The sequence below is a fragment of the Gobio gobio genome (assembly GCF_949357685.1).
Source record: "Gobio gobio genome assembly, chromosome: 17".
Taxonomy (NCBI): Eukaryota; Metazoa; Chordata; class Actinopteri; order Cypriniformes; family Gobionidae; genus Gobio; species Gobio gobio.
Window position 1 is genome coordinate 16,530,038 of NC_137110.1, and position 13,290 is coordinate 16,543,327.

The 13,290-nt window shown below is 37.8% G+C and overlaps 1 protein-coding gene across 3 annotated transcripts in view; it reads right to left on the reverse strand.

The window, feature by feature from the left end:
• Window positions 1–656: 656 nt before the first annotated feature.
• cyfip1 (cytoplasmic FMR1 interacting protein 1) overlaps window positions 657–13,290 on the reverse strand; it is a 62,403-nt gene continuing 49,769 nt past the window's right edge. For all 3 annotated transcript variants that reach the window (XM_079840713.1, XM_079840714.1, XM_079840712.1), the window contains exons 24-31: window positions 12,317–12,460; window positions 11,706–11,796; window positions 8,374–8,504; window positions 4,281–4,353; window positions 4,072–4,166; window positions 1,801–2,039; window positions 1,551–1,698; window positions 657–1,459 (exon numbers count right to left, since the gene is read on the reverse strand). In XM_079840713.1, the coding sequence (XP_079696839.1) occupies window positions 1,295–1,459; window positions 1,551–1,698; window positions 1,801–2,039; window positions 4,072–4,166; window positions 4,281–4,353; window positions 8,374–8,504; window positions 11,706–11,796; window positions 12,317–12,460 (1,086 nt within the window). In that variant the 3' untranslated portion in view covers window positions 657–1,294. The remainder of the gene's footprint in view (window positions 1,460–1,550; window positions 1,699–1,800; window positions 2,040–4,071; window positions 4,167–4,280; window positions 4,354–8,373; window positions 8,505–11,705; window positions 11,797–12,316; window positions 12,461–13,290) is intronic.

Genomic DNA, 13,290 nt, shown 5'->3' on the forward strand with positions numbered 1-13,290 from the left:
TTGCTCAACTGCATTTGTGAGAAAATTAAGCTGAGAGATTGTAATAGACAGGTATCTGTATGGACTAGATTTGGTATTTGTTCAAAGGTTACATGCAATTTGTATGATGGTTAGTATTTATTTGTGAAATATGATGTAACGCTCACTTATTTATTATTTGCAAAACACAATACATATTTTTACTCCTCTGCGTTTTCGCTCGAACTGACCTTTGTATTTGCACATCGCTTTCTGTTTGTTTGAGAGTCGAGTTTTCCTTTGCAAAGCAGGTTGTGTTTGTTTGCAAAATGCTGGATTTGTTTGTTTAGTTATTGCACAAAATTCACTCCATATGCCGTGAGCACACAAGACAACCCTCACATACAGCTCACGACGGCATGGGAGGATGAAGGCCCGGGCGGGAGATAATCGGTTCGGCACCATTCTGCAGTGGATTATCAGTGAATCCCAGTGGTCTCCGATGAAAGTTTGTAAAACCATCCGGTGTAAAGTCACTGCAGATGCAGGTGTTGGTGGTGATCCTCAGCTCTCCGTCAAGGTAGCTGTTCACAAAATTAATCCACCGCTTCTTGATATCATCGGTTTTGTTATGTAAACTGTTTTGTAAGTTGTAGGGCCCATTGACCTTTTTTTTGTAAAGAAAGATCCAGAGAAACCAACTTTGATACATATTTATTGAATTAAAATCTGATTACATAATTCAAATACTAAAAGGCACGTTTATTGAGAGTAAAAACTTGGTTACGCTTAAAGTTTTATTCAGGATAATAGAAGAAAAAAATCTTGCATGCAAGCATTCAACAACACCATATAGAAAATATACCACGGCTCTCTCACCACAGCAAAAGCTTAAATAATCAGTCAATAAAACCCACTTGGCCATTTCCCCAAGTATAAAACATGAAAATGAGTAGTGCTGTGCTATCATTAACATATAAAAGATAAGTCATGTATCTATAATAAGGCACGAGTGTGTGTACAAAAAAAATCAACCTGAAATACACTAAGTAAAACTGTTTGTCTACATCATCTTAAAACATATATTAGCCTAATTTACCAAAGCCTGAGATGTGTGCAAAACCAATAATGGTACAATTGATTGGCGCATACCAAATCTCTCAACTAATCGCAAGGCAACTTACTGGCTCTGTGAACACTACAAGCTGGCATAAGAAAGGCTTCTTTAAGTAGAATGTGACAGTGAAACTGGTCCTAACTTGAGGATAAACTTGTCGCTAATATGTTCCCCTCTACCATCTTTTCCACTTCTAATTGGTGCAAATGTACGGCAATCTCAGTTACTGGCCAGTGACTGATGGATCGGAGGCTGAAAGCAACGGACATGTTCTACTGGCATGTTCTCTCCATCCCCCGACTTCAGGTACTTGTTCAAAATGGCAAAGATTTCGTCGTTCAAAATCTGGAACTTGCGAATTCGTTCACCCATTTTCTTTAGAGGCTAAAGTAGGAGGGAAACGAATGGATTAGTTGGTGTCTTGATTGCAAGAAGTTACATGGAAAACGCACTGAACTCGCTTAGAAAAACTCACCACGCTCTTGATGATCTCATCTTTGCCGTCATGTTTCTGCACCTTCAGGAGATGGTAGCTGAAGTCCAGGATATCGAAGCGTCTGTGCTGACCGAGTAATGTGATAATCATGCAACCGGCCCAGTTCAGACCATCTCCGAAACATTGCCTAGAAGAGGTTAAAAATGCTTTAAAAAGCTCAAAATCGTTATGTCATTGTAAACAGCCGTTCTACATGACGGGGAAAAACAGGTGATCAGTTTCCACTCACTCAACGGTGAACTCGTGAGCTCCCACCGGGATGCAGTACACAAACTGCATGGCGCTCCACAACCTGTGAAACTCCACGCACTCGTCCACGTGCATCACGCCGTTGCTGGGCAAGGGTCCGCGCCAGATCGGGTCGTCCAGATAACCACGGACGCGAGTCAGAATGACCTCGAACATGGAGAGACCGCAGCACAGTCGCTCTTTAGTCAGCAGGTCACCCTCACGGGCAATGGCAATTTGCTGATGAGAGATTGTACAGAGTATTGATCAAAATCGGACCAGCAAGGCTCACTTGTTAAGTCCGCATCAAGACACTGCAGACTTTACTACTACTTAAAAAAAAAAAAAGTTAAATATAGCTGCAAATAGGGCTGGGTATTGACACAAATTTCCCAATTCAATTCGATTTCTATTCACAAACTTTCGATTCGACTCAATTCAATATCGATTATTTTGGATATTATAATACATGGAACATTTTCTGCGTCAGTTGATACTACATTAGCCTACTAAAATTGAAGGTAAAAATTGACTGATTTGTATACAAACACTTAAATGACACTAAATTGTGTTTTTTTTAAATAATAATAAAGTTATAATATTAACTTTACAATTACATAATCATAATTCCACTCCAATTAGTTTTTTTTTTATGGATTTAAATGGTGGCTGTCATAAAAACTTGCCAGATTTATTCATACATACATGCATTAAATATTGAAGAACATTAAAAATGACAATGAATATCCTATTTAATGTGGCGCATATAATTATAGAGTACATTTTTCTCGCTGACTAACGAGTTTATGGACACTGGATATGTTTTTTCTGAGGTAAATGTGACGTGTTTACAAGGCGTTTTACTTGCATCTTTCTGTGGTTGAAACACTGATTGAGCTATTCTATGTGACTTGATACGGATTTCGGTAAGTTGTACTGTATCTTTTAACACACTTTCAGAGGCTCATTCATGTTTATTTCACGCTGTTACTGGTATTAAGGCGGAAAAGAAGATCCGTTCATGTTTGCTCCACGCTGCCGGTTCTCTTGAGCTGAACTGCAGCAGAGCGATCTCGCGCCAAAACGGCATATGTTTTTGAATTTCGTACAAAAATATACATAATTTACATATCAATAGTAATGAACCACAAAGATTATTGCGATTTATTGGATGGGAGGCGTGCTACAATGTTTATTTCATTCATTAACTGAAAACAGGATGACTAATCGATTCTTGGGATTTAAGAATCGATATTGTTTTGTAAAAGTGTGAATTGATTATAATCGAGAAATAAGTTATTTTTTACCCAGCCCTAGCTGCAAACCACAAATATTTAAGATTGTTTATACATTTTGACCAGTAGGTGGCACAGTCACATCATTAAAGGTCTGGGGTCAAACACCAAAGAATTCATTGGTAATCATCTTGTACTTAAAGTAATGTTTTGTTTATTTCACTTGCTTTAACAACTTCCTAAACATTCACTATAACTATGGAAGCAGATTTTTGCCACATAAGGAAAATAATTATGCTTTGGTAAATCATAATTATGACATAAGTTATAACTTGACGTGATCTGACATGAAGACCAAGCTTGGTAACTAGGGGTGTAACGACCCCCTCATGCCATGATTCGATAGATATCACGATACTGAACTCACGATACAATATTATTTGCGATAATCCAAGGCATATGCTAAAAGGTTAACAATTTTTTTTACTGTTGTTTAAAATGCTAAATTTGGTATTACATTGGGGGTGGAAATGAATAGGCTTAGACTTGGTGCTGGAAACCCATTGCACAAGACAATGGTGACATCAGAATAAACATTTTCATAATCCTGAAGATGAAAATACACAATTATTTTAGACGAATATGCTTGCCTTCTGTCACTAGAGCTAGATATATTTTAAATAATGCCACTTTTTACACTTTGAATAAGAAATTACCAATGCCCTTATAGAAATACCAATTCATGTAATGAAAAGTGACTGATAATAGCGGTGTTAGCAGAATAAAGTACTTCTAATTTCCTCAAGTAAACTTTAGCCAGAAATCACCATTTTTATTTGAAAATAATCAATTCGCCCATTACCACTGACACAACTCATCAATAAAAAATGAATCTGGAAGGCTCTGGGATGAGATCAAAGCAGCAGTTAAGTGTGTAATTGAAGATGCTAATGACAATAAGTTGATGTGTATGCTAGAGGCGGTAAAGCAGCAGAGCACGACTAAAGCGGCTGTCGGAGCGGTGATGTTTCACCCACCTGAGGGGTTCCCAGACGCTCAATTAGAGGCACCAAATGCAGTGCTGTGTATTTGGCCTCCAAACGCTTCATCTTTGCATCCAGACGCTCGCCTTCTGCTCAAGTGTGGGAATGTAGAGAGATTATTGGATACGTTTGAGGAAATGCTCACTTAAAGCATGCTAAAAATACTGAATATTCTCAAGAAACATACATAAACATGAGCTTACCTTTAACGTGAACTCTTGGCAAGATGTTCTGGAAGGGCGCTGCATGCAACAAGTCACACACCTCCTCTTGAGACTGCACGAAAGGAGAACTCATTTCAGAAACGTTCAATTCAAATAAGAAGTCTGAGACAAGTGCTGCTTTGACACATCCGTGCATAATCACAGAGTTTTGGTGCATTCATTTAGCTCTCAAGATGACAAGGATGAATTCTGGTCATATTGGTGAAGCACTGAAACCATTAATCACTGGCTCAATGTTCATGGGTCTTAATGCAATAGATATCATAAACTAACAATTTTACAACATTTATTAATCTTGATTAATGTTTTTTTCTTAAATTCTAGTAGCCTACTGTTCATTATACATGAACTAATGATAATATTGACGATTTATACAACTAAAAATGAAGGAGATTTTTTTTTAACCATAAACATGCTGTAACAGTACTGTTCGTTAACACTTCCTGTTAGCTATTGTAATGTTAATGTGTGGGATTACAAATATAAGAATCTGTTCAAAACTAAGGGAAGTACATTGTATTAGCATTTAAGGAAAAGATGGTGACATCAGATGAATCGTTATGTTAAGCAAAGTTTCGAGCAAGAGTTTTCTGCCAGTTCCTGTTCTCTTTATTGTAAATCAAATGAGCCAGATTACTGAGATTCTCACCTTTTGTCTTTGCAATGGCCCTGTCCCATTTTTGAATGGTTATGCTGATTGGATTAGGACTGGTGACACTCTTGAATCTGGGGCAGGTATCTTTACTTGGATACTTTATTTGCATGCTTTGTTTAAGGTCGTCACCCATTTGCTTTGTCTCCTCTGCACCCTAAAATCTATATACACTACAATGTATACTGCCTTAGTAGACATGATGACTACATATATCCTAGTCTCTTGGTCTTTGCTTCTGAGTTTCCAACAAGAGCACGTTTTTTTTTTAAATTCTCTATACATTGTTTTTATGATATACATCTCTAAAAAATAAACAACAGCAATCATAATGAGCATGCTGAAGGAGTAACCATTAGTAAATGAGTGATGCAAGCCAGAGAGATTAATATTTCATATAAATAATATATTGCATTTAGACAAATATTCTTCTATTTAGGGGCTCAAGAAATGCTGAATACCCTCACAAAAAAGCATGTCCGATGAAGCCGTTTAGACATCCTTGGCACAGATTTCTATGGTAACCAAGTGCGGTTCCAGTAGATGGAGCCATGCAGTCATATACACCACTGACAGGAGCAATTACGGACGAGGCTGTTGACATTTAAATTAAAATGCAGAGAATTACAGCCGACAGACTGGATTGCACTGACCTTGCCATCAGGCAGAGCAGGTACACATAGAGGCATAGAGATTTTCCTCAAGCAATTAATTTTGACTAATGGTTGACAATTAAACAGCAGTTTATCACATCTGAGAAGAGCCTCGAGTGTCTGGATGAATGACTCTATTCTCAACCATGCTGCAGTGATGTTTCAGCCATTATGCAGTGAAAACCCAACCAACTTCTAAACAGATCTAAAATGTAGTTTTTTGTTTTTTTTGATTGGATGCTTTTAGATTTCAGATAAGCTTGAATAATGATGATCATCATTCATTTTTGAAAATGAAATGTAGAATCGAAAGGGCACACAGACAAAACATGTTATACTGCACTTAAAAGCCAATGAAGTCTTGTATAATTATTATACACACAGTTTTGGATCTCACATTATTGAAATATATCTAGGTGTTAAATTGGGACTTAAGAGGTGGGGGGACTATTACGACTATAATATCACAATGTAGCACCTAAATATAAACATTTTCTCACTCATAAATTAATTTTAACCTAAAGTTGGAGATTTCAACTACCCCAATAAAAAAGAAAAAAGTGGCTGAAGTCTTGGTCGATGATTATTTATACTGTCTTCACGTGATATCGGACATTTCCTACTTCCCACTTCTGGAGTCCTGATTACGAGCTAAATCACCTTCAAGTGCTATATTGTCAGAAAAAACAGGAATCATGGAGGACATCAGGTTTCTTCTTGCCTATTTATTGGGAAAATCGTATTAAAGCCAAAATGATATTTAGCGTCCCATTCATAGACAACCATATAAACATTCACTCCGCTATCTAGATTGTCAGCTTGCTAACGAGTCTGGAAATTCGGCTATTACAAATACAGGCTATTTTCACTGTGTGTAAAACATACCATAAGCTTCAAATTATTACTTTAACAATAAGAAAAGGCGATGTAGCTTTTGTGGAAAAAAATAGCTGCAATCTTTCTCCTCTCTGTGCCATATTTAAAGTTTAGGGCCCATCCAAATCGGGAACTTGGGTATCAAAATTACCCCAGAGCTTCCCAGTGGTAAACATGACTTGAGAGGGCGTTCATGTCCAATTTTAAACAAGGAAACTCGTATTTACGATAATTCCAATTGCACGTGCTTTGGATTTATTTATCTCCTAAAGGGGATAAACTCATTAACAAATTACATATCAACCCAAATTCAAAGTTTGCAAGCAGCCAAATGGTCCGTCTTTGGGGACACAAACATTTAATTTCTAGAACATGTTAGATATAAAAAAAAGTGTCAAAAGGATGTGATAATCATTCATCACATTTGATTAAAGTGAATTGTTACCATTCAGAGTCTAAAAAGAACAGAAAATAAGCAGCAACGGCGATGCTTATTTGTCAAAAGGTGTATAAGCGATGTGACAGCATACCAATAACATTGGTTGTGCTTTTTAACACTAGATACCAGGGGTCGTTGCATACCACTGTGTAAACCACTGTGTAAAATATACCCATGCACATGACTACTGTTCAGATATGGCTAAAAAACTTATTATGTCACTGTATTATGCCACTGTCTTCACAAAGTCAGTCTAGAGTCATGAAATTATTATTTTTAGTCATCAACTATGTTTTCATCCTGTTGTTTTTTATGTTCAAGGCTATTTTAAGCAGGCTACACTAATCACTGAATATAGGCTAAACCAGCCTGCAATGACTGAGAATTTGAAGGAAATAAATACATATTTGGGTGGTGTAATATTTATCCAGTGTGACTAAAGTGATTACCGCTATCATTGCCTAGTAACATAGAACGTTAAAACATAAGCACAAAAATGCCAGCGTAAAAATAAAGCATTATATAGGTACATTTGACCTGCTGGCAGGGGATTGTAAATAACAAAATTTTAGTCAAAGTCAATGACTGGGAGACTTGGATATTTTGTTTAAAATCTGTACATTTGAAAAACAGCCATGGGTAAATTTTACCCTGTGGCGGTTCTAGTGTTAAAGTGACAGTGAAACAACAGCACTATACAAAATAACCTGGCATGCTCATGCAGGCAGTGTGATCTATAACCTGTTAATAATATACATTTTATCAAATGTGCGCTGCTTTCATTTACAGTATGAAATAAACCGTACTCTGTAAGATCATTACCTTATACCGAGCATTGTTATAGGGGCTGGTTGTTCAAAAGAAAAAAGGTGAAGCTGATCTGGCTTCTTAAAAGGGTTGAAAACTGACACAGAGAAAATTGACAGTGCTGCCACATGCAACATAACTGCAGATGTGTTCCCATGACAACAGTGTGATAAAGTCAGACATCGTAAACACTGAGCAGGTGGCAGACTAAATGGAAGTCACCTGTGCAGTGTATATATTCCTTTTTCCTGTCATGGGTTCATGAATAATTCCTAAAAACGAAGAGATTCATTCATGATTGAAGACTTTAGTGAAGCTGTGTCTCATGTCACTCATTTCAGCACAAAGAAGAGAATATAAAAGAAGCCAAATCTCAAAAGAAGATGTGAATTAGTGAAGCTCTCCACCCACACCTCTCTTTTTACTGTAAGAAAAGCATGTCAAAACCACATTATCAATCTACTGAAAAAGATCAGTTGTGATGGCATGTGTTAACTGACCCTTACATTTCTTCCCTTAAAAGATAATGGCAAAGTAGGATTAGTCAGTAACATTTTCAAGGCAGTGTTTAGTGATGTGGCGAGGACAACTTTCTGAATTATGGTGTGAGTGGTCAGAGACGATGTTAGCAGAGTTGTATCATACCAAGCTCTGTTCACTCAGAAGGCAGAAGAGCAGCGCATTTCCAACTTCCCTCAGGTTCTGGAAGCACACGGTCTTCAGCTCAGCATACTCCACAATGTCTTTCAACTGGTGGTGAAAGAACTCTAGAATTCCTGCATTCGGGAGACAAAATCACGCATTACAGTAATGACAGCTTAATTTTGTTTTAGGAAATGTTGAAGCATCTTTTATAATTTAACGCAAATTAGTCCAAATTAGTCTCAGTCTTATTCCATCATGTAAGCAGAGTCAACAGTGCTTACAGTGATTACAGTGTTTGGTTTCATTTCTTTGGTTAGACATCTATAAAATTTTCACTGACAGCCCAAATTTTGTCTTGTTTTAGCCTAGACGTCAGGGCTGTGTTTGCACGGCTATTAGATGTCTTTTAAACACAAAATTGCTAGCAGGGAAGTGTCGTAAAATGCAGTCCACTGTGGGAGGTACTTGATATTGATACACAGCTCCTGGGGGCTATATAGGCCTTTTGAAGCGAAGCTTTACAAACTGTAATCTCTAACTTCCGCTATCTGTCATACGTGCGTTCACGAGAGACTGGCGGTTCCAGTGTATGACGTAGGACGCAGGTGTAGCGCAAGTTCCGGTGACAAACGCAGAAGCACAGAGGACAGAGCAAAACAACACTTGGTTCTTGCAAGAATTAGCATATTCTCACCGGAGCGTCCTACCTCATACGCTGGAACGCCAGTCTCTCATGAACGCACGAATGACAGTTAGTGTCAGTAATGGATTACAGTTTGTCAGGGTATTTTTCTTACACAAACGCTTCGCTTTAGAAGGCCTTTATTAACCCTCCGGGGCTGTGTGGAGCACTTTTATGATGGATACATACACTTTTATGGACTTCAAAACAGAAAACAGCCATTCACTGCCATTATAAAGCTTGGAAGAGCCAGGACACTTTTAATATAACTCTGATCAATGTTCCCTCTAATTCCTTTTCTCGCAGAGCAAAACTTTTCTCTACTGGGCGGACATTTTGGTCACCTAGGCAAAAACATTCTTTATACTAGACCTGTACAGCATACGTAAACACACACAAAAAGTGGTTTCATCATGCAGTTATAACTTTTAACTTTAATGTGCCATTTCTATTTTATTTAACCCTTGATGTAACTTAGTGATATATACAATTTTTTTTTTTAAAGCAGTTAATTCAGAAGTCACTAAATTAAGCACATTTTATTTTGACTGAGATTGTTTTTATTGGTGACAGGCAGCATTAAACCATCAAACTTAAAGGGTAACTAAATCCTAAACCAACTTTTTTTAGTTAATGATCTGCAAGACTGGGGCTTTATTAGTGCTGTTCACTGATTCGAGTAAATGTTTTGACATTTGGGTATAAAGTGTTTTAATTCTATAATATATGGTGTAAAACCGCCTGAGTGCTGCCCTCTTAAGGTTGAACGGTGGCTACTGCAGTTGAATTTTCCTATTGGACATTGTAGGTCATCGTGACGTAGGATGGTTCTTCCAACGGCTCACTACACACACCCCTGGCATGAGCTCACCACGCCCTCAGAAATGTTTTCCCTAATCACATGATGAGAACGGCTTCACTGAGTTCACTATGAACTCTCATGTTACATGAAGTAGAAACATTATGAATGAAACTTACTTGACACTTGCTTTAACATTGTAATGAAGAAAATGCTGTTAAATAATGCAGTTGTCAGTACACACCAGTATTTTTTTGCGATATGTATGAAAATTATCTGTACACATGACGGGCGTCAATAAGGAGACGCACTTTCAAACTCTGACACGCAAGTGGTTGCCGTGGTAACGATCAACAATACCATAACTTGCTGGCTTATATGGTCTAACTTTTATTTGAGGAAATCTGTTTATAATAGGCTATTAGGTTTGAACCTATTGGTCCATATCCAATCCATATTTAAAACTTTATAAAGTAAAGTTTCGGCCGACCGCCTTCCGTGTTCAATTTATGGAAAAGTCTTGAAAGGTCATCTGCCGATCGAAAGACTAACGCGACCAGGTACACTCGTCTTGACGTCACGTAAGCAATCTTGAGTTTCACTTTCAACACTTTTCCACGGAAGGCGATCGACTAGAACTTTACTTGATAAAGTTTTAAATATGGATATTTTTCTTACACAAACGCGTCGATTCGCTTCAGAAGGCCTTTATTAACACCCCGGAGCCGCGTGGAGCATGTTATTCGATGGACAGGTGCATTTTTTATGGACTTCAAAAACTATTTAACTCTGATTATATTCGTCTGAAAGAAGAATGTCATATACACCTAGGATGACTTGAGGGTGAGTAAATCATGGGCTAATTTTCATTTTTGGGTGAATTATCCCTTTAAGCGCACAAACAACTGGGAAAGAAATCGAATGTGTGTCAGTATATTAGATTTGTGCATTTGCTCTTAAAGTGACAGCAGCATAATATTGCTGTCCGCGTCATTAATGTTAATCAAACAAAAAAAGAAAATCACCTAATGTTCTTGACTGAATAACTACAACCAGTGTCGCATATATTAAATTCATAGCGAAGACAGTGCAGTGTTGTACAGTTTTGTTAACTAGAAGAAAAAAAGCGGAGTAAGCTGTGCTGTGTCTTAATTTTGGCAATCAAAGGAAATGACTGAAATTATCCAATCTGATTTAATTTGTTGTATATTGCAAATTATGACAAAAATATGTGCATTTTTTTAATTGACTGCACTAATTTATATGTATGTGTGTGTGTGTGTGTATTCAACAATGATTTCTGCATCAACCTTTTGTGGTTTCATCCCCATTCGTATATTCAATCTTCAACAAGCAGAAGCTTTTAGCTACATATACAGACCCTTTGCCATTTTCTACCCTCCGCTTTTTTTCTCTCTTTTTACACCACCCACTTCATTTCATTCTTCCTTTAAATCTTTTTTTCTCCAGGCTGTCTGAAACCCACATAATCAGACAGTCATGATTTCGACATGGAGTGCACCCTCTCAGTATGGTCACCCAAAATGTAATAAACAAAGAGAGAGAGGGATAGACAGCGAGAGGTAATTACCAAACCATTTCAAGTCAAGAGGGGTCTGATTAAGTCTTATAAAACACCTATCATCAGCTTCGTAAGCTCTGCTAAAAGCACCAATGTGTGAAGGACACGACAAGACTGCCAATCTGCCCAGCAGCACAGTTGGACTTACTAAAGCTTAATCATTTAGTGCTCATCATCTACTTGGTGATATTTACACAGGGTCAAAGTTCCACTCTTGGGTCAGAAAATAAAAGGCTTGTTTAGGAGTCTCAAAGTAGTGTGATTTTCACCTGGTGAGCCGTACTCGTGGCGAGGCAGACGGCATATCTTGGGCATCACTTCCATCAGGGTCTTCACATACTGCAGGATGGTGCCCTGAAGCTGCACCGGAAAGAACAAGACGACGAGGTGATTTCAGCAAAAATGTTTGCTAATACCAACACAATGATCTGATTCAATTAAGATTCTTTAAAAATGATGCATCATGAAATCAGACATTTGGTATATACCCTATCATTGAATGCATTCCTGGGAATTAAACCCATGACCTTGCTTGTTGCTAGCACCAAACAATTTTCTTTAAGAGCTTTCTTTTCAGAGAAATTAACATCATTTAATAATTTTTCTGTTATCACTGTAAAGCTGCTTTTAAGCAATCTGTATTGTATAAAGTGCTTTATAAATAAAGGTGACTTGACAAGTTACACAGTTTGAAACCACGAAAATTAAGGCATCACTTGAGAGGCTCTAGTAGGAACGTGGTCGGGCATACATACAAAATACAACATGCCTTTCCTCTCACACATTTGAGAGCCGCTGATTAAAAAATAGATTATGCCTAGGGTCTGGCAAAGCCCCCAGATCGCCATACACACTTCAATTTGCATGCTCGTGCACATACCAGGCTTTTGACGACCTTTAACAGCTCTTCCATCACCACAGCGATTCCCTGGTATCCCAGAAGTCTGCAAATAGCCTTAATATGCGGAGGTCCCAGGAAGTTCCGGTAGAGGCTGTATATGCTACTGTATGCCAAATTCAAGGCCTGAATCATGATGATAAAGAAAAGAGAGCATGTTATGGAATGGAAAGCTGAATAGTTTATGTTGAGGCATAGTTTGATTTGTTAGTGACTACTCTTTGTATGTCTATATGTAATGAAAGTAATAGCAAACCAGTAACTTTTGCAAAATAAATTAAATAATAACATCTCCTCCCTTAGTTCATTATAGGGAAAACAATCTGGTTACTGTAAGTCATACCCAACAATACAGCTCAGCACCAACTGTGTTTTTTACCCAAATGCTGCCAAACTAAAAAGGTATGTGTATATATATTTCAATCATGGCATCTTTTGAAATGGCAATGTTCTATTGCTGTTGATTATTACTGCTGCTTCAGAGCAAGTATGGACTTGCTACTGCCAATAGATACTCATACATGCTGCTGCGTTCATGTCAGATATGCTGCTGCTGCATGAATAGAATATAAATCCCGTAGCGTAGCATATCTAGGCAGGTGGATCTGGAGGATTTCGGAGTGAATCTGACGGCGCACTGCAGGACTAGCATACAAAAAACACTGAACGAGACTATTTGAATGATAAGCAAGCAATCTCACTGGCTGTAGAATCAGCAGAGGCCAATCTTGCGCCATGTGGTAATGACATTATTGCATGTAAAGAACCTATCAGCACGCGCCCTCTAGAGTTTCATAACTCAGACACAATTCACAAACACTAATAGCATCTCATTTCATTCAAAATTAACCATGGCTAGCAAGGACTAGAAGGACCAAACTAAAGATACTTTACAATGTGATAATGATTTTCTTTTAAGCTTCCTTTGTTTATTGGTGTCACGCGGGGCCGGTTCT